Source organism: Lepidochelys kempii, chromosome 2, assembly GCF_965140285.1.
Source record: "Lepidochelys kempii isolate rLepKem1 chromosome 2, rLepKem1.hap1, whole genome shotgun sequence".
Classification (NCBI taxonomy): Eukaryota; Metazoa; Chordata; order Testudines; family Cheloniidae; genus Lepidochelys; species Lepidochelys kempii.
Genome location: NC_136381.1, coordinates 262,029,443 through 262,049,499, shown reverse-complemented (window position 1 = coordinate 262,049,499; position 20,057 = coordinate 262,029,443). Strand labels below are relative to the sequence as shown.

The 20,057-nt window shown below is 48.6% G+C and overlaps 1 protein-coding gene across 11 annotated transcripts in view; it reads right to left on the bottom strand.

The window, feature by feature from the left end:
* The window catches only part of NKTR (natural killer cell triggering receptor), an 80,169-nt gene extending 61,520 nt beyond the window's left edge, over positions 1-18,649 (bottom strand). For 8 of the 11 annotated variants that reach the window (XM_073334782.2, XM_073334781.2, XM_073334783.2 and 5 more), the window contains exon 1: positions 13,733-13,827. In XM_073334782.2, the coding sequence (XP_073190883.1) occupies positions 13,733-13,790 (58 nt within the window). In that variant the 5' untranslated portion in view covers positions 13,791-13,827. Of the gene's footprint in view, positions 1-13,732; positions 13,828-16,637; positions 17,081-18,546 lie in introns of those variants that run through there. The other 3 variants (XM_073334787.2, XM_073334788.2, XM_073334786.2) reach the window with 3 other exon arrangements.
* Positions 18,650-20,057: the final 1,408 nt, after the last annotated feature.

Here is a 20,057-nt window from a genome sequence, read left to right as displayed (position 1 = left end):
CAGATACTCTGAGTTAATTAATAATTAAAAAGTGATTTTATTAAATACAGAAACTAGGATTTAAGTGGTTCCAAGTAGTAACAGACAGAACAAAGTGAATTACCAAGCAAAATAAAATAGAACACACAAGTCTCTGTCTAATAAAACTGAAGACAGATAAAACCTCACCAGTTACAGTAAGCTTCCTTTTAGAGACTAATCTCCTTCTAATCTGGGTCCAGCAACCACTCTCACCCCCTGTAGTTACTGTCTTTTGTTCCAGTTATCCTTGGGGGTGGAGAGGCTATCTCCTTAGCCAGCTGAAGACAAAATGGAGGGGTCCCCCACAGGCTTAAACAGATTCTCTCTTGTGGGTGGAGACCTCTCTCCTATGCAAAGTCCAGCTCCAGGATGGAGTTCTGGAGTCACCTGGGCAAATCACATGTCCATGCATAATTCACAGTTTCTTACAGGCAGAAGTCATTGCCCACGTGGTATCTTGAATGTCTCCAGGAAGACTTATGTGGATTGGAGCATTCCAAGATGCATTGTTCCTTAAGTGCTTCTTGATTGGGCACTTAACTTTGCGAATTCCTTTCTCCAGGAACTGACCAAATGCTCTACTAATGTTATTTAGAAATCAAGCCAGCACACGGTCAATATTCATAACTTCGAATACAAACATGATACATGCATACAAATAGGATTAATAGATTCAGTAGATCATAACCTTTACATAGATATGTTACATGGCATATGTAATATAGAACATATTCCATATATATTCATAAGCATATTTCCATAAAGCCTTATGGGGGCACTGTCACACCCTCCTCCTGAGCTTACTGACAGAGACTTGGACATTGTCCATGGCGGAGGCAGTACACGTAAAATCCGTTTGTCTTTGGTCACATTCCTTTTCAGTACCTTTAAACCATACGATGTCATTCCTAAGGGTCCTAGCCAGTTTTGGGGTTCCTGGTCCCCAGATGCCTGAAAACAGTTGGCGTGTAGTACTGTTAACAGAATGCGGACAGCAATATCTGTTAAAGTGTGGGTGTCTTGGCATTTAGCCACCAATGCCATGAGGCAGTGTACCTCAGTTTCCCCTTCTACATAGCAGCATGGGCCTGTTATACTTTTGCAGCTGTGCCAAGCTTCCAGGCTGTTTATAGGTATAGGCTGAAAAGTAACATGCTTGTGAGGCTGTCCTGTCACCATCCCTAGCGTGTACAACAATTTCTTCCACAAATCAGGTATGTCCCACATCTTTGAAGGGTTAACCACTAATATGAATTCCTTTGTTTTATCCCATAGCTGAATTAGCAGAAGACACAAGGTTAACAGCAAATCTAAGGTGGACAGATTTTGTTCACTCAGTTTGGCTTGTTTACTGTCTACTGCATTTTCCCAGTTCTCTGTGCCCTCTGATAGACACTCTGATGCAGATTCATCTGCCTCTTTGGAGAAGGCTTTTAATTCAGGCCTGTGTTTGAGGCTTTGTCAAGGAAGGGGTGTACTGCAACCATGCCTGCCCTCTGCCCCTCCCTCTGGAATTTCTCTGGGCTGGACCCCACTCCCTTGTGAAGTTTCACCCATGCAGAGATTTTTCCCTTCCTGTCTTGGAGAGACAATTTTATCTCTTACAAGCGTTGCAAGAACATCATCTTTCAATGGGGTACCTTGGATTGGTAAAACCCCTTTGGGCACCCTACTTGCTGTTCCCAACAGGTCAATTGGATGGACTCCCTCCTCCAGGAGATCTGACCCCTTTTTCCCTTAAAACCTGATCCAGAATAGAGGGGTCTAGCATTTTAAAAGCAGATTTTTCACCCTCCTCCTGGGCAAGATCCTCCCTACAAAAGGTGGGTGGGCTCTCCGGCTCCCCCGCACCTTCCGTCTGGGCTTCACCCTCTGGGCTCACCTTTGGGCCAGACACTCCTGTGTTCCCCAGAAGGGAAGGTGACTCTGGTCCAGCTGTGGGCTCACAGCTACCAGCTAAGACAGACCCTTCACTGGCCAGTAAAATTCCCCCCTTTTCACTCAGGTTGGGCTTGGTTCCAGCTACAGAACCCTTGGGGTCTGTACCCACCACAGCGGTCACCAGGACCCCAAGTCCCACTTTCAAGACACATATCTCTGTGCACCCCAAGGCAGGTCCTTCCCCCTGCTGACCTGCAACTTTCTGGCAGGCAGCAACTGGGGTGGCCACCCTTTACAAAGTGGTACTTTCCCCTCCTCTGGGGAGATGATTACAGGACAAGAGCTGGCTTCCTTCAGCCCCTCCCTCTGGGACTTGCCTAGAGCCCCGGGGCTACAGGAGCTGGTTAGGACAATTCCTGCCCCTACAGCTGCATTCTTTACTGCTACAGAGGAATCTAAGAGACACCCTCCTATTCCCCCCAGCAGTCCACGTGACTTCACGCTCTCCCCCACCGGGGCTTTTAGCACAAGATTCCTTCTCACTGCTAACCAACTTTGGGACAGATTCTGCCACATTAAAGAAATCATTCCCCAGGAGAAATGGTGCAAAATTGCGTACTACCGTTGCAACAGTCAGTTCAGCCTGCAAATGACTAGTGTGCATGTGAACTTTAGCTAAAGGTGCAAGGACTTTGTAACCCCCCACCAGTTCTAATTCTGCCATTTTTTCTGGCAACAAATGCTTCTCCTAGATCAGGTCCCTCCTGACCACAGAAATCTCAGCAGCTGTGTCCCTCAAACCAACAATTACTTCCCCATTGATTTTAACAGCATGCATATGCTCATTGATTGATTGTGTGGAAGCAAGCTTTACAAATCCTTTGTGGAAAGAGGCCACAGCCTAGGTCTGAGAAGTAGCAGGTTCATGTGTTTCTTGCTGCTTGTTTCCACTCAGCAAGGGACACTTATTCCTCAGGTGCTCAGTGGACTTACAATGACAGCACCTCTTGGGCTCCTCCGCTTGTACAGGAAATTTGGGACAAGTAACAGGGGAATGAGGAGGCGAACGCCCAGCCTCCTTTTTCCCCGGGGCAAAGTAACCAGAGTTACCAGATCACATATTCCTTCAAAGCTTGTAATGCCTTTCCCCTTCACCCACTTATCCACCAAATCTCTCATTTCATTTACATAAGCCATATTACTCAATCCAGATCCCCTCTTAAGACTCCTGAATTTAACCCTGTAGGTTTCAGGTGTAACCTGAAACTGTTCAGAACCAGTTCCTTAAATTTACCATAGTTTGAAGCATCATCAGTAGGCATCTTATTGAATATGTCCAGAGCTCTGCCAGTCAATTTTGTTATCAATGTGGTCATCTTTTGGTCTTCAGGGATCGCACGGAGGGTGCAGAGTCTCTCAAAGGTGATGAAATATTCAGCAATATTGCTGAATTCATCATACTGGGGACATAGTCGCTCCCATTTGTGGATTTTTGGGGAAGTGGAGCCAGCAGATGGAGGGATTTGTCTCTTAAACTCCATAACAGCCAGTTGATGCTTCTGGGCCTCCATAGCTCTCTTGTGGGCAGCCTCTTCTGCCTCGATAGCCCTCTTGTGAGCAGCTTCCACCCTGGCTGTTTCTGCCTCCGCAGCATTAATTTCTAATTGTCTTAATTCTATCTGTCTCTTATGGTCAATTTCTTTCTCTTTTGCTTCCAGTCTAGCCAGCTCTAGTTTATTAGCTACTTCACTGGCAGTTATTTTCCTGCTTCCTTGTGCTGGGCCACATCCCTCTCCAGTTCACTGAAACTGGGTTGCACTCAGCTCAGGGGATTCTTAGTTAACAGAGACTTTCACAGTGCCCAGTGTTCAGCCTTTCTGGGTAATTTGCAACCTTTGCGGCTCTAGCTTGTTCTGATCTTCATTCTTTACTTATTTTGCTTCCTTTTCGGTCCCTACTTCCCTTACCCAAAATAAGCAAACAGAAAATAACAAACCAGTAACCACTTTGTCTGTTCTCCAGCCACCACACTTAAAACTCAGTACCAGTATCTCAAAGCAATCAGCCGTGCACAGACCTTACTCGCTGCGCCACTGTGATGGGTTGGTTCACAGAAACCCCCTGGGAGCTGCTACCTGATGTGCCAAGACTACTTCTGATCCTGCTTTCCTGCCCAGTCAGCTTAGGACTTCAGTGCCCTGCTTGGTTTGAGCCAGACCCGGCTGGCCTGCTGCAAACCCAGACCCAGGTCTGAACCACGTCCCCTAACAGCTGTAGGCTTAACTGAAAGCAGCTTACAGAAGTGTGCCTGTCCTTGACACTCAGATGCCCAACTCCCAATGGGGTCCAAACCCTGAAAAAATCCGTTTTACCCTGTATAAAGCTTATGCAGGGTAAACTCATAAATTGTTTGCCCTCTATAATGCTGATAGAGATATATGCGCAGCTGTTTCTCCCCCCACAGGTATTAATACATACTCTGGGTTAATTAATAAGTAAAAAAGTGATCATCTGGTGTCAGGAAAACTTTTGCTTTACCTGAAGCTCTTGCATATTATAATGTATAATTTAAAACCGACATTCAGAATTAGGGTAAGGTGATCCCAGCAGTACTTTTAGCCACATACCCTTCCAAAAGCATTGCTTGCTGGATTGCCATGACTTTGAGGACTAGATTCACAAAGGAACTTACCCAGCATCGCTAGGCTTATCACCAGGCCTAACTTTTAATGGGCCAGAAAATCACTGGGATTCACAAAACCCGAGTTAGGTGCCTAGGCTCCATATATAATGGATGGAAAGGGCTAGGTCCCTCAGAATAGGATTCACAAAAATGAGCATTCTAGGTGGCTCCCCGCCTAAGTTAGCCAATGGGAGATGCAAAGGCAAGGTGTGGGTCTTAAGCCCCACCCTTCCCAAGGAGTTTGGCTCCTAAATCCAGGCTGTAGGGAGGTGCCTCCCTCTGCTGGAGATTCTCAGCGGCAAAACCTGTCTTGGAGTTAGGTGCCCGTGCAGTTTTGAGGAGAAGCAGCTTCTTCATAATTTTTAGCGGTTAGGGTACTCACTTGGTATGTGGGAGATCCCTGGTTTAAGCCCCCCTTCATCTGAGACACACCTTCACCACAGTGGATAAATACACTTCTAACCCCGATATAACACAGTCCTCGGGAGACAAAAAAATCTCATTGTGTTACAGGTGAGACCACGTTATATCGAACTTGCTTTGGCCCCCCATTCCTTGTTCCCTGACCGCCCCCTCCAAAGACCCCCGTCCCTAATCGACCCCACCCCCTAAGCAGCCCCCCTGCTCCCTGACTGCTCTGACCCCTATCCACGCTCCCCTCTCCCTCACAGGCACTCACCGGCTCCAGCCCAGTCCACTCCGCCACCTCCCAACCACGGCGCTCCGCTTCCTGCCGCCGGTGAGTGAGGGGAGGTTGGGGAAAGGATGCCCTCCTCGCTCACTGGCGGCAGGAAGCGGAGCGACACGGCCCCAGCCCGCTCCGCTTTCCTTGCCCCGGCCCCAGCTGTGTCGCTTGGGGGAGGAGGGGGATTTGGGGAAAGGTCCCACACTCACCGGCGGCGGGAACTGGAGTGCTGCTGCTGGGAGCTGGCGGAGTGGAGCGGGCTGGGGTCGGGCTGCTCTGCTTCCGCCGCTGCTGCTGGTGAGCACGGGGGGAATCCCTTCCCCCAAGCCCCCTCCTCCAAGCGACACGGCTGGGGCCGGGGCAAGGGAGGCGGAGTGGGCCGCTCCTGGCCCCCCACTAATCCCCCGGGCCACTCTGGGACTGCGGGGCCCCCAAAAGTGCCCCCCCCCACAGCTCCTGCCTCCCAGACCCGGGGGGGGGGAGAGGAGCCCCTGACCGCCCCCGAGACCCTCTACCCCTTATCCAACCCCTCTGCCCCAGCCCGGCCCCCTTAACATGTTGCTCAGAGCAGCGTGTCGGAGCTTTACCACGTTGTATGCGAACCCGCGTTATATCGAGTCACGTTATATCGGGGTAGTGGTGTAATTTAAAAAGTCATTGGGCCAGAGAGAGTGCGAGCAAGCACAAACATGAGACTGACTCTGTAGTCTGGTGGCTTGATACTCACTTGGGAAGTGGGACACCCAGGATCGAGTCCTCCTGCTCCACTGGCTTTTTAATTATTTATCCACAGCAGAACAGCTTCAACAAGAGAGATTGAGGGATCACCCACAACAAAATATCTGCTATCCAAAGGCTAGACCACTCACCTGAGAGGTGACAGATCCCAGTTCAAATCCCTTCTCCACCTCGGACAGAGGGGGACTTGAACCGGGAGTCTCCCACATCCCAGATGTGTACCCTAACTACTAGGCTAAAAGTTCTCCTCGCTCCCCCTGTATGTTTTGTACAAATTCACCTACGAGGGCCTGATCTGGTAAGCGTACTCTGAGTGAGTTAGGCATTCCGCCACCTATCTTCCCCTAGTTCTTGCATCACACTGGGGCTTAGGTGTCTGGATGTCGAGAATGAGGCTGCAGTGTACATATCCAGAGGCAAAAAACATAGTTGCCTAGGGAACGTCTACTTGCAAAAATGTATACGCTGAGCAAATGTAGGCACCTGCAGGGTTTGGCAGCAGCTGAGCAGGGGTTTTGTGAATCCCAAAGGAGCCTGATTGTGGGATTTAGACACCTAACTCCTTTTGTGAAGGTAGCTCTGGGAGTCATACAGACACAGGTGAGTGTGCTCATAGTACATCTTTTCTATGTCAAAGGATAAGCTTGACCTAACACAACGTACAGTGACAATGAAAAAGGCTCTTGTCATAAACATACAGCTAAGGGTAGCATAAAATCCCTCCTTTACCTGTAAAGGGTTAAGAAGCTCAGATAACCTGGTTGGCACCTGACCAAAAGGACCAAAAAGGAGAGAAGATACTTTCAAATCTGTGGAGGAAGGTTTTTGTTTTGTAGTTTTTGTGTGTGTTTTCTAGGGAGGCAGAGAGGCACCCGGTCAGGGAAATCCATCTCCTCCACACAATCCTGAAACGAGTCTCTGATATTACAAAAAGTGTAAGTAAACAAGGCAAGGCGCGTTAGGTTATCTTTTGTTTTAGCTTGTCAATTTTCCCTTTGCTAGAGAGAAGTGTATTCCTGTTTTTTGAAACTTTGAAGTTAAACCTAGAGGGGAATTCTCTGTGTTTTAAATCTTTTGTTACCCTGTAAAGTTACCTTCCATCCTGATTTTACAAAGGTGATTCTTTTACTTTTTTTTTTTAAATAAAATTCTTTTAAGAATCCGATTGGTTTTTAGTGTCCTAAAAACCCAAGGGTCTGGTCTGTGCTCACCTGGTTTACCTATTTGGTTGGTAGATTATTCTCAAGCCTCCCCAGAAAAGGGGGTGAAGGGACTTGGGGGGATATTTTAGGGAAAGAGGAACTCCAAGTGGTCCTTTTCCTGAATCTTTGTCTAACTCACTTGGTGGTGGCAGCAGTACCCATCCAAGGACAATGAAAGATTTGTGCCTTAGGGAAGTTTTTAACCTATGCTGGTAGAAATAAGCTTAGGGGGTCTTTCATGCGGGTCCCCACATCTGTATCCTAGAGTTCAGAGTGGGGAGGGGACCCTGACAGCTCTCTTCCACATAAGCTATGCTACAATTCACCCTGCTTTATCTAAATATATACTTTACTCTGATTGTGCATCATGCAGTTTTGTATACATCTAGGTATCCATCGGGGGGCGGATGGGGGTCCTCAGCACTCATCTGTCTGGTAACATATCATACAAGCTGCACAGGTTTTACCACTTGTCAATGTGAAAAAAAGAGCCCCCACCAATGCAGGCAAATAAGTGAGTCAGACAAGGATCTTACAGCAACCTTCACAGCTAGGACAATACACATAAATGTACACACAATTACTGGTATGAATTTAACAAGCGAAAATTGTACGTGAAATCTGTTTGATAGCTAATAAACTTAGCTTTTATCTTTCTCTCTCCCTGAGACAGGAAGGAACCCATTTTAAACCTAGAGTCCACAGCCATATACAAGGCTCTCTCTCTTGCAAAATAGGTAAGAAAATGTTTAGTGTCCTCAATTTTCCTAGGCCTATCAACTTTCTGAAGTGCTCCCTCCTTCTTTCGGACTGAATTAACACCCCAAAAATGTATTTAACTTCTCTTCTTGTTATAAATATTAGATCATCCAATTAGAGAACAGAAAACATGCCACGACTCTGGGGACTAACCACAGAGTTGAATAGCAAATTATCGATATTGAAGGATTATTTACTATGAACAGTTTGTGAACAACATATAAAGCCTATCTGAACAAGTAAAAATAAGTTAGCTAAATATGAACTGTTTACAAAAAAAATCTGCAATGAATATTTCAGCCAGTTTTAGTTAGGTGGTCCTTCAGACCTTTCACTTGATACCTACAGCACAATGGGGGTCATTGTCCATCACTAGGGCTCCTAGGTGCTATAGTAATATAAATACATAAGAAAGAATGTTGAGGATCTAGTTGCTTTTTTCTCCAAGTGAACTCCCTCATCCAATCTAAGCTGCAAATCTCCCTGTTACCCACCTTTCAAAACCTTCTTGGACCAAACAGAGTACTGGGAAAATTACAGCACACTCATACTACCATTAATAGGAGGCTCATAATAAAGTACAGGCTCCTAATGTTAAGACAGTGGTATACAACCTCTGCTGCATTGAGTGTGTAATGATGCCAGAAGCCTGAGGACCACACACAATTTGAAGCTAAGTTTAAATTATTTAATAAAAAAAAGATGCATGATCACAAATTCACAGTTTGAAATTCATGGGAATAAAAGTTTAACCAAAACAAAAAATTTTAAACTGCAATAAAAGTGAAAGGGTGGCTACTTTTCTTTTTACACAATAATTTATTCTATTAAGAGAAATGAATAGCTTTGTTATTTAAATTATTAGTTAAAAAAAATTGTCTCCCTCAAGCCCCACAAAAACTTCTTCCTTCCTCAGCGCTAACCCCATCCCCAATAAATGTGTCTGTCTTCTGTGCTGCCCACAAACATAAATGTATTTGAGTACTACCTGAAGGTGATTAGGACTGTCAATAATTACTCTTTTGCTGAATAACTGAATAAATTAGGTGGGAGACCATAGTAATCAATCTTCTCCAAGCCCTAGTTTCTGCTTAAACCTCTGATTAATTTGGTGCCTTCAGTCTGCTGTGTTCCTAACCACAATTTGCTTTAGGCTTCATTTCAAATCTCTATGGTCTTTCACTAAACACTAACAGTGAGCAAAGCTCTATATAAAACAATGAAAGATATCGTGCTTGCCCCAAAGATTTATCAAGTCAGCTCGTAAAGGAGACCGCCCCATCCCATCTCTTTCATACTATACTATGAGTGAGGGAATGAATGAAGAGAAAACACATGGGAGAGAGATTGAGAAAAGAGAACATTAATAAGGAAAGTTCAGTAGAATTTAAGGGAGAGAGCAGAAGTGAGACAGAGCAAATAAGAATAGCAAATACAGTATGTTTTCTTGAGGATGAAGGGATTGTGGTCATAAGTATTAAGTTTGGGCTTATTCAGCTTTAAATTCACCACTCGGGGGAAAAATAAATCAGAGGAAACATTGCTCTGCCCTGCCATATAAGTTACTGAAACCTGTGAGTGTATAAAAAAAGAAAAACCTCACCACACACACACTCCTTTCCAGAGCTTTGCAAACCTTTGACATGTTTAAAACACAATCTAGAACACCACAATGTTAAATGGAGTTATTCAACTGTGCATGTGCTGGTATTCCAGACTATTTGAGAAAACAGGTACCAGACTATTTGGGAAAACAGGTATTGCAACTAGTCTGTCCCTATAAATACATATTTTGCACTATTTAAAAAGTGTTTTTTCCATGACATTTGCAAAAAAGGTGAAAAGTATACCAAGAACAAATACACTACACCATTAACAGCTCTCTGTGCTGTCAAATGCAAATTTCTCAAACTTGCTTATATTTCCAATTTATTTTGCAATTAGTACTGAAAAAAAGAAATACATACCAGAGAAAACTTACTCTGAGTAACTACAGTTTCAGGTTGTACTGAAAAAACACTAATTTCCAAAGCATGCTAATAAAGTCCACCACACAGCACAATACAAATAAATGGATTAAAAAGCTGCGTTTCAAGATCCTGTAGCTAAAATAAAAATAGGACATAGCTACTTGTACAGAGCCATACTATCTATCTAAATAGGAGATCAAGGCCCTCCCACCAATGTACTGCGTACTATAATAGATCTAATAGCGTGGCAGAGAACCCCACTCAAATTCTATCCCCACCACATTGCCTTCCAGACTAATCAATACAGTATCCTTTATTTTTATATTAAACTCAATTTTTGTTTTATACTGTTCCCATATCTTAAACTGCTGCAGTTATCATGACAATAAGTAACTGCCTTGTAGTATATGTCAGGGGAAAGCTGAAGGTTTCGAATGTGTGGACAGTTTGGGGCTTTGGGTACCCAGGAAAGCTTGGGAAGTTATTATAGGTTTTAGTACCCAGAAGGCAACCAAGACTTCTGGTACCATGCAAAGGATGCTTCTCATCCTATCCTCCCTGTTTTCAGCAAAGGCAGAGATCACTTTAAAATGTCTATATATGTTTGTGGGTAGGGAGTGATTTCTTGCTCTCCACCACAGCAACCTTTGACAATAATTAGGTGTGTCACTACACCCTGCTCCAACATCTCTGCTATATCCGATAATGATGAATAAGCACACTAACCTGATATTTTTCTAAAATCATCCACAGCTAAGCAGATAATGTTGACGTTTAAACAGTCATCAAATTTCTGAATTACTATCTCACTGATATGAACAAGGCAGGGCAGTGCATATCTCTGAGAGCCATTGTTTCAAGCCATCTGCAGATTCAGGCAGACATCACTGTGTAGTTTACATTTAATTCAGATTCTGAATGTCATAAAAAGGGGTACAGAGAATAAATAGGTACTGGATTTCTAAGGGTGACATGGTATTAGAAATAAATGCAATATTTATCTAATCTCAAATAATAGCCCATAACAGTCTCACACACCAATACTGCAATTGGGATCTTCACTGCTAGGAAGCACTAGTGTCGTTCATTTTTATAAGGGTGTTGCGTATGGTTGAATGGTTTAGAGCAGGAGTCCCCAATGCGGTGCCCGTGGGCTCAATGGCGCCCGCCGGGGCAGTTGTGGGCACCCGCAGGACACCACGCTGCTGAAATGCCGCCGCTGAGCGTGGCCGCTGGAGAACCGCCAGCCGAAATGCCGCCAAGAAGCGTTGCCGTCTCTCTGCGGCGACACTTCTTGCCGCAGCCGCTTCTCGGCGGCATTTCAGCAGCAAGGTGTCTGGCGCCCGCCACAGTCTTCTGGAAATAGGAATATGCTATTCCCACAGAAAGGTTGGGGACCACTGGTTTAGAGAGACAACAAATCTTGCATCTTGGCAGGGGGTTAGAATAGATGACCTTTTTGGTCTCTTCTAACCCTATGGGTCTATGACTTAGCTTTCATTTTAAAAGGTTAACATTCTGAAGTACAATTAAGTGATAAATTCAAAAAGAATAATTACGTACCAATATATAGTGCAGACTAATCACATTATACATCATTCCTGATCTTAATGTTAGCACAATTTATAAGTCAGCATGGTTTGCATTTGCACAGGAAAATATTAACCAATCGCAATAAATACAGCAGAGCTTTAAAATTGTTGTGCAGTTGTGAGGATTGTTCAACTTTAAAGATGGAACAAGTTACATCATACCACTCAAAGAGGTCAAAGCCCCACCTCTGCTCAGTGCAGCCAAACATCTGAGTTGAATGAGAATGGATTAATACCTAACCTTCCTCCATTTGCACCAGCAATATGAAGTAATCTCTACGAGAGGAGCAGCAGTTTAGGTCTCCATTAGCTTGACAGCCACATTGGCAGTCTGCCTCCTCTTGTGGATGCAAACAAATGGCTGAGGACGAGGCCAGAAAGCAAACAAGAGACAGGTGGAGTTGGGATCAGAAGACTGAACAAGGTAGGGGAAATTAGGGGAAGGGATCAAAAACAAAACACACAAGATGAGGTCCAAAATAAAATCCCAGGATAGGAGAAATGAAGAGGGAAGAGAACTTAGAATCAATAAGCAAAAGTTTTTGGGTGGAAATTGCATCGTGTTTCTTTCTTGTGCAAATCCATTTAACTAACGCATTTAGACTGCAAAAAGAAAAGGAGTGCTTGTGGCACCTTAGAGACTAACAAATTTATTTGAGCATAAGCTTTCGTAAGCTACAGCTCACTTCATCGGATGCTGTAGCTCACGAAAGCTTATGCTCAAATAAATTTGTTAGTCTCTAAGGTGCCACAAGTACTCCTTTTCTTTTTGTGGATACAGAGTAACACGGCTGCTACTCTGAAACCTGGCATTTAGACTGGAAACCAAAGATGCAGAATTGTAACCTTCCCGCCACAATCTATTTCTGAGTTTGATTTTTTGAATGCTCCCATCCTATGACAAGAGCGGTTTTAAAGTTGTGGAGAATTGTGACTTTTGTATTACCACTGAAGCTCTGTTTTTTATTTCTATTCAGACACAGAGTTTAGAAAATGTACAGTAGTATAAACTTCTAACAATACAGCTGTGAGTTATGTTGCAGTGAGCTTATTCTTGTAACAAGCTATTGAAAACAGTTAATCTTTGCTCCTGAAGAACCATAGAATATCAGGGTTGGAAGGGACCTTAGGAGGTCATCTAGTCCAACCCCCTGCTCAAAGCAGGACCAATCCCCAGTTTTTTCCCCAGAACCCTAAATAGCCCCCTCAAGGATTGAACTCACAACCCTGGGTTTAGCAGGCCAAGGCTCAAACCACTGAGCTATCCCTCCCCCGCAAGAGTTTATGGAAGAGTGAAAGCAAGCAAAATGGCTTCAATATACACCCGAGTATGGCAGAAATTTGACAGTATAAACAGAGAAACTTTTATTTCAGTGATACGTCTAAACTTGAAAGTAAAAGGAGCCATCGCCCTCTAAAATGTTTATTTTTCGGTGTGTGTTGGGGCAGTGAACAGTAGTAACACAACATTTGAACAGCACTTTACAAGTTCAAAGTGCTTTACAAACATTAATTCTCATAATAGTGAGGTAGACACAAATACTACCACTTTACAGATCAGGAAATTGAGACAGACGGTGAAGACTGTGCAGCAACTCACATAGCATAACTGGGACTGGAACTCAGACCTCCCAATACTGGCAGACTATACTGCTTCTCATAGGGAACCATGAGCTAGGTATGGAAGAGATGTTTTAGACCATCCACTAATGGCACTTACATATAAGTGATAAGTGCCTTTAAGAACTGTAACAAATAAAGCTCCATCATCCTGCCCAATCCCCTCATCAGTTTTATCCATTTTCTATAGTTTGTTTTGTTTGTACAAACAATCTTGAAGATACAACAAAACACACATGATGCTATATTTGTATTCATTTCAACTGGTTAGCACTTATACCATACAGTCCTTTTCACCTTCCAAGTACTGAGCATTTATTAACCCTACCAAACCCTTGTAGGGAAAAACCTGGTTAAAGAAAAATTCCACAGTACTATGAAAGACATTCTAAACACAACATCAAATTTCAAAGAATATTAAACTACTAGAAATATTAAGTATTTTAGGTACAATTGATCAAACCCACAAGAAACATGCCGATTGCCTAAATCAGTGGTAAGAGCCTATCCAATATCTAAAGCAGAAAACTGAGCAAACATAAATAAATAAATAGTTGTCACACAAAGCCCCCAAATCTTACCTGGTTCCCGATTTATTTCTATATCAAAGAAGCATTGAGGCCGGTCCTGAGCCCCCATGGCAGCAGGAAGCTCCAGCCCCCCTCCTCCTTGCCACCTTGACACAGAAGAGAAAGAATAAACCAGGAGACATGCAGTACATCTTAAGATCCCGCCCCAGTGAGGGACTCTACCCTATTCTAGTCAAGTCCTTGTATTACAGTCCCCAAACTGAGCCAGGGCTCCCTCCCATCCCAAGAAGGGACAGAAACAACAACATTGTATCATTTCCAATCCTGAAAACAACAGCACCCCACATCTCCCATCCTCCAAAAGCAGCCAATAATGATTCGTGCTTTAACGAGATGAGACAAAATGAAATAAAGGTTTATTATTATTAATAATGATGAGTATCTCTCACTGACAAGTAGGGAGCGAAGTGGGCCCTTGCCCTCTTACCCACCCCAGAGAACTGGAATGGAAGAACAGACTCCTTTTTGATCACTGGAAATTCGGAGGAGCAAAGAATGTAAACTCCTGCCCCCAAATCATTCAGAACTAAGGGCAAGTTTGGGAAACTGGCTCCACTTTGGTATAAATATTGCAAAAGATGGGTGAGAACTCTGCTTACTGCCCCTTCCTCGGAAATTTGGGGTGGGGAAGCGAGGAATCTGGGTACATGGGGATGCTAAGTCCTTCCCTGCTGCTTCCCATACTTTAGGGGGAATCTGGGTGTGTGTGGGGTTAAGATCTTTCCCTATCCCCCTCTTTTTTGGTGAATTTGGAGGGAGAGTTCAACTCCTACCCTGCTGCACCCTTTTGGGGGAAATCTGGAGGGGAGTTAAGATCATTCCCTGCTGCCCCAACTCTGTAGGAGGTATGATGGTGAGTTAGGTCCCTCCCACACACACCTTTTAGGGGAATTTGAGAGGAGTGAGCCCCCTGCCTTGCTGTCCCCCCTTATAGGAATGTGTATGGAGCTTAGGGAATACACTGCCCCACTTGGGAATGTGTCATTGAAGAGTTGGGGAGGCCCTTTCCTGCTGCCTCCCCCTTACAGAAATGCAGGGATATGCACAGGGGAAGGAGGAGGGAAGAAGGGACACGCCCCTGCCCCAATAATCATCAGCGGCACAGAACTTCTCCAGCCCCATGGTGGCGGCCTGGGCTGCTGGGAGGAGAGCAAGCGCCTCCTGGAGCAAGGGGGAGCAGAGGAGGGAAAAGCGAGCTCCTATGTACCGGAGCTGGGGGCAGCAGGGGAGGGAAGAGTGAGCTCCTGCTGGAGGTGGAGGGGGTTCTACAGAAAGGGGTCGAAGTTAAATTTCTCTGCATGCCCCTGCAGGAAGGTGGGGGTGATGACCGCACCAACCCTCAGTTTTGGCTGAAATGGTCACATTGCCTCACTGAGAATTTGGGGTGACCCCATAGGAACTAGTAGGCCTCCCTCCACCACCGGGCAAAATTAGCAGTAGCTGCATCGTTCCATGGCAGCTCCTGCACTTTATTCCCATCTCCCCCCTCCCCCCCATGAGGAGCTGCAGCTCCAGCCACTAGCCCCAAACACCATTAACTGGATGACTTAACCCCCTGTCCTCCTTCCACCTCCCACTCCTGTGTGTCCCCACTGTTCCACACACACTCTCCTCTCATCACAGGCACTGGGCTCACCACCACACCCTGCACCTGTACCCAGGAGGGACGTGCCGTGCCCTCCACTCCCTCCTCCTTGAGCACACCAGGAGAGGAGAGAGCAGATTCCAACTGTAATCCTGTGAGAATACCCATCTCATGTTTTCCACCCTCACCATGATGTGGCAGTAAAAGGGAAGGGGTAATAAATGGATATTGCTGGTGCAGGTTTCAACTCAGCACTCCCCCATTCACACACACACTGCCCCCTCTAGTGCCCTGCATGCTCCCCCTGGCACGGGCTCATTCTCCTCATGTACAAACACCCCCGTCTCCTGTGCTGTCCCACCTGACATCACTCAAGGTCAGCGCCTCTCCCCCACACAAGCACCACCCTTCCCCCAGCAGGCTGGACCCCTCCCACTCCAAGAAGGGATAGAAACAATCACACTGTCTCACTGCCAACCCCAGGCACAGCAACACCCTTCTTTGCCCCACAGCAATCACTAGTGCTGTACACAGATAAGACACAGCATCAGATAAAGGTTTACTATTCTGAACAGAAAAGAGCACCTCTCCCTGGCAAATAGGCGCCAAGAGGGCCCCTGCCCTCTGACCCACCCCAGTGAATTAGAAGTGGGGAGCAGACACCACTTAGATCACTGGGAATTGGGGGTGGAACAAAGACCCTAGACTCCTGTCCCCACATCAGTGGCAATAGGGGGCAAGTCTGGGAACCCTGCTCCCACTTTGGTAAAGACACTGCGGAGGAAGAGCGAAGGTTCTGCTTGCCGACCCCTCCTCCTTCTCCCTTAGGAATGGGGGGGGGGAGCAAGGAATCTGGGTTTCTGGGGAGGTTATGCTTTGTCCTCGCTGCCCCCTTTGAGGGATTAAATATGTTGGGAGTTAATATCTTCCCCTACTGCTGTCCTTCTCCCCCCATTTTGAATAATTTGGATGGTGGAAAGGGGGATACAGCAGAGTCCTTGATTGTTCCTTACTCAGGGAACCTGACCATACCCAGTTATCTACATGTGTGGTCACACCACCAGCCCCACTTCCCTATTATTCACAAAGGGGGGGAGCGGGAGTGTCCCTTTGTTAGCCTCCTTAACTCTCTCCCGCTTGGGATCAAAATGGAAGTCACAAACACCCCACACTTTTCGGGATACTCTCTCCCTAGGGTCTCAGAAGAAGGGAGGTAGCGAGTCTACAGTGCTGCCAACAACCCAGTCACTTAAGTTATGGGTTTGGGGGGCAAATCGCTCTGACTGGGTCTCTGTGGCAAGCTCAGCCTACCTGTCTTACCCTGGGAATCCACTGTACTCTTCTTGGGGTCATGGAGAAGGTCTCCTGCCTAAGTCTTCCTTCTGCACCATCGGCAACAGCTCCTGCAGTCTGATGCTTTAGGGCGATCTTGCTCCTCCCTGTCCCCACTGCAGTTTCCCCTCTTTCATGCATGATTGACAAGGCAGGAGATGTGGGGCGAGACCTACCAAGGTCTCTCTGGCCTCTTCCTCACCCCTAGGGACTACATCCTGTCACAAGGGGGTTAAAATAATTTCTTGCTGCTCCTACCTTGTGGGAGTTGGAGGGAGAGTCAGGACTCTTCTCCACACACCCTTCAGGGGAATTTAGGAGGGAGGGAGTGCCCTGCCCTACTGCCCCTCCCCTTATAGGAGCACATATGGAGCTAGGGGAAGACACTACCTCCTATGAAAAAAGAACGAGGAGTACTTGTGGCACCTTAGAGACTAACAAATTTAGTGTTTTCGGTGCCAAAAGTACTCCTCCTTCTTTTTGCTGATACAGACTAACAGGGCTACCACTCTGAAACTACCTCCTATGGGAATGTGTCATGTGGGGGGAGGAAGGAGGGCCTTTTCCCAATACCTCTTCCATAGGACTCCCACCCTCCCTCTGTGTGGTGACTGGAGGGGTGACCCCCAATCGGAATTAGGGGGTGACCCCGTGGGAACGAACAGGCCTCCCCACTGGGAAAAAGGGGGTGACCCCGTGGGCCCCATCTAGCTGACATGAACTGGCTGGCTGGCCCCACTCCGCCGCGTCCCCTCGGGGTCACAGGCACTGCGCTCGCCCCCGCGCGCGCGCGCGCCCCCACTCCCGCCCCCGCCCGGATTCCACGCTGTAATCCCGCGAGAACACGCCCGCGTCCCGTTTGCCGCCCGGCCCGTGATGTGGCAGCGCGAGGGCAGGGGCGAGGAAGGGAGGTGGCTCGGGTGGCTGTCTCCCGAGCAGCGCTCCTTCCACGCACGCCCTGCCCCCGCAGGGCTCGTTTTCCTCCTCGACCAACACCCGGCCCGACAGCGCCCCCCGCCCCCAGAAGGGACGGAAACAACGACAGTGTCACCGCCGCACGCCCCCTCCCCTCCCCTCCCCTCCCAGCAGTGGGGACCCGCCCCTCGGTAAAGGTTTACTGGGAACCACAACGAGCACCTCCCCCTGGCGAGGGCGGGGGGGGGGAGGCCCCTGAGCCCTGCCCCAGCCCACCCCAGTGAATGAGAAGCGGGGAGCAGGCACCGCTTGGCCAATGGGAATTGGGGGGGGGGGAGGAGGGTGGCGGCGAAGACCCTCGACTCCTGCCCCCACGTCACGGGAAGTAGTTTGGGGGGGGGGGGTCCTGCTCCCACGTCGGCGCTGACATTGTGGAGGAAGAGTGAGGGGCTCCGGCTGCTGCCCCCGCCTCCTTCCCCGGGAGTTGGGGATGGGGGGAGAGCGAGGAAGCTGGGGGCCGAGAGGGGGGACGGTCTGCCCCTGCTGCCCCACCCCCACTTCGGGGAAGTTTGGGGGTGTGTGTGTGTCGGGGAGGGGGGGGGCAGGGGAAGCTCTTCCCCGGCTGCTCCCTCCGGGGGAGTGAAGAACCAGACCCTGTCCTGCCCTCACACCCCTTAGGGGGATCCGGGGGGAGCGAGCCCCTGCCTTGCTGCCCCCCCCCCCCCGGCCATGGGAACATGTGTGGAGCTGGAGAAGACCCCGCCCCCGACAGTAATGGGGGGGCACTTTCCTGCTGTCTCCCCCTCACAAGAAGGGGGAGCGAGGACCCCACCCTCCGTGGCGACTAGAAGGGCGACCCCGTGGGAACTAACAGGCCGCCCGAGCCCCGCCAGCAATTAGGGGGGTGACCCCGTGGGAACTAGGAGGTCTCCCCTCCCCATTAGGGGGAGATTAGCCGCAGCTGCGTCCTTACCTGGCCTCTCCTTCGCTTTGTTTCCCTTCCCCGGTTCCTCCCCCCGCCCGTGTGAGGAGCCACAGCCGGAGCCACCGGCCCCAAACGTCATTAACGGGCTGACTCCCCTCCCCTCTCCCGCGCGTCCCCGCCCCCTTCCTTCTTCACGGGCGCGGCGCTCGCTCCCGCGCCCGGCCTGCCTGCGCACGCGCCCGGGGCCAGAGGCAAGCTCGCGCTTCGCCCCCCCCCCCCCGGGCCCCGCCCCTCGCCGCGCGCGCGCGCGCGCCTCTGCCCAAGGGTCGCTCCCGCCCCCTGCGGGGAGCAGTGGCAGGGCCGGGGGCGAGATGCAGTAAAGGGAGATGGCGTGGCTGGGGGCAGGTTTCCTAAGCGCCCCTCCCCTGGTGCAGACTCGCCGCCCCTTCTCGTGCCCCACCTCTTCCCCCGGCCTGGGCTCGTTCTCCTCGCCTACAAACACAACCCCTTCTTTCCACCCCCACTTTTGGGGGAAATTGGGGGGCAGTGAGCTTATGATCCTTCTCTGCGCCCCCCCCCCTTGGGGGGAAATTTGGATGTGGGGGGTAAGATTCTTCCCTGTTGCCCCTTCTCTGTGGGAGCGAGGGTGGAGGGCCCACACCCTTTATGGGCATTTGGGGGGAGTGATCGCCCTGCCCTGCTGCCCCCTCCTTCCGGGAAGGTGCAGGGGGTGGCCCCCGCCTCCCCCTCAGTGGTGGCTGGAAGGGCGCATCACCCCCACTGGGAACTTGGGGGTGCCTGGGGAACTGGCAGGCCATCCTCCCCTTGCCCATTGGGTGGGGGTAGCAATAGCTGCGATCTTACCTGGCAGCCCCTATCATTTTGTTCCCTTTCCTCCTCCCCCTCCCCTCACCCCCAAAGCGGCCCCATAAACGCCAGTAACTGCTTGATGGATCAGCAAAGCAGGGACTGCAAATCCCCTCAGCAAAGGAGGGTCTGTGTTTCCTGCCAGCCTAGGGTGACCAGATGTCCCGTTTTTATAGGGACAGTCCTGTTTTTGGGGACTTTTTCTTATATAGGTGCCTATTGCCCCCTGTCCCTTTTTTTCACAGTTGCTATCTGGTCAACCTACACCAGCCCCTTCCCTGTTACACATCCCTTTCCCCTGGCCAAGGGAAGGGTAAGGTCCTGAACCCTGGCGCAGCTAGGCTCTGTTGGGTGTGAGAGCCATAGGGCAGCATGGAGCTGTAGAGAAACCCTGGGGACTGTGGACAAAGCTGCATGTGGACCAGGGTGTGTGTGACTGCAGGCCATCACAGCCACGTACAGGTCTGTGTGGGTCTTATGGGGGAGCAGCAGCAGCTGGGCAGGGAAGCACTGCAAAGGACCCAAAGCAGAGACACTAAAGCCTGGCTTGGAAACCCACAAACGTTGAATAGAGACTGGACTGGAGAGGATACCCCAAGCTCTAGGCCTGGAGAGCCCTGACTCTCCCTTGGGCTGGCCTGAGCCCAGTCTGGAATTGTTCTTGCTCACTTTGAACTGTAGCTGTTTAAACC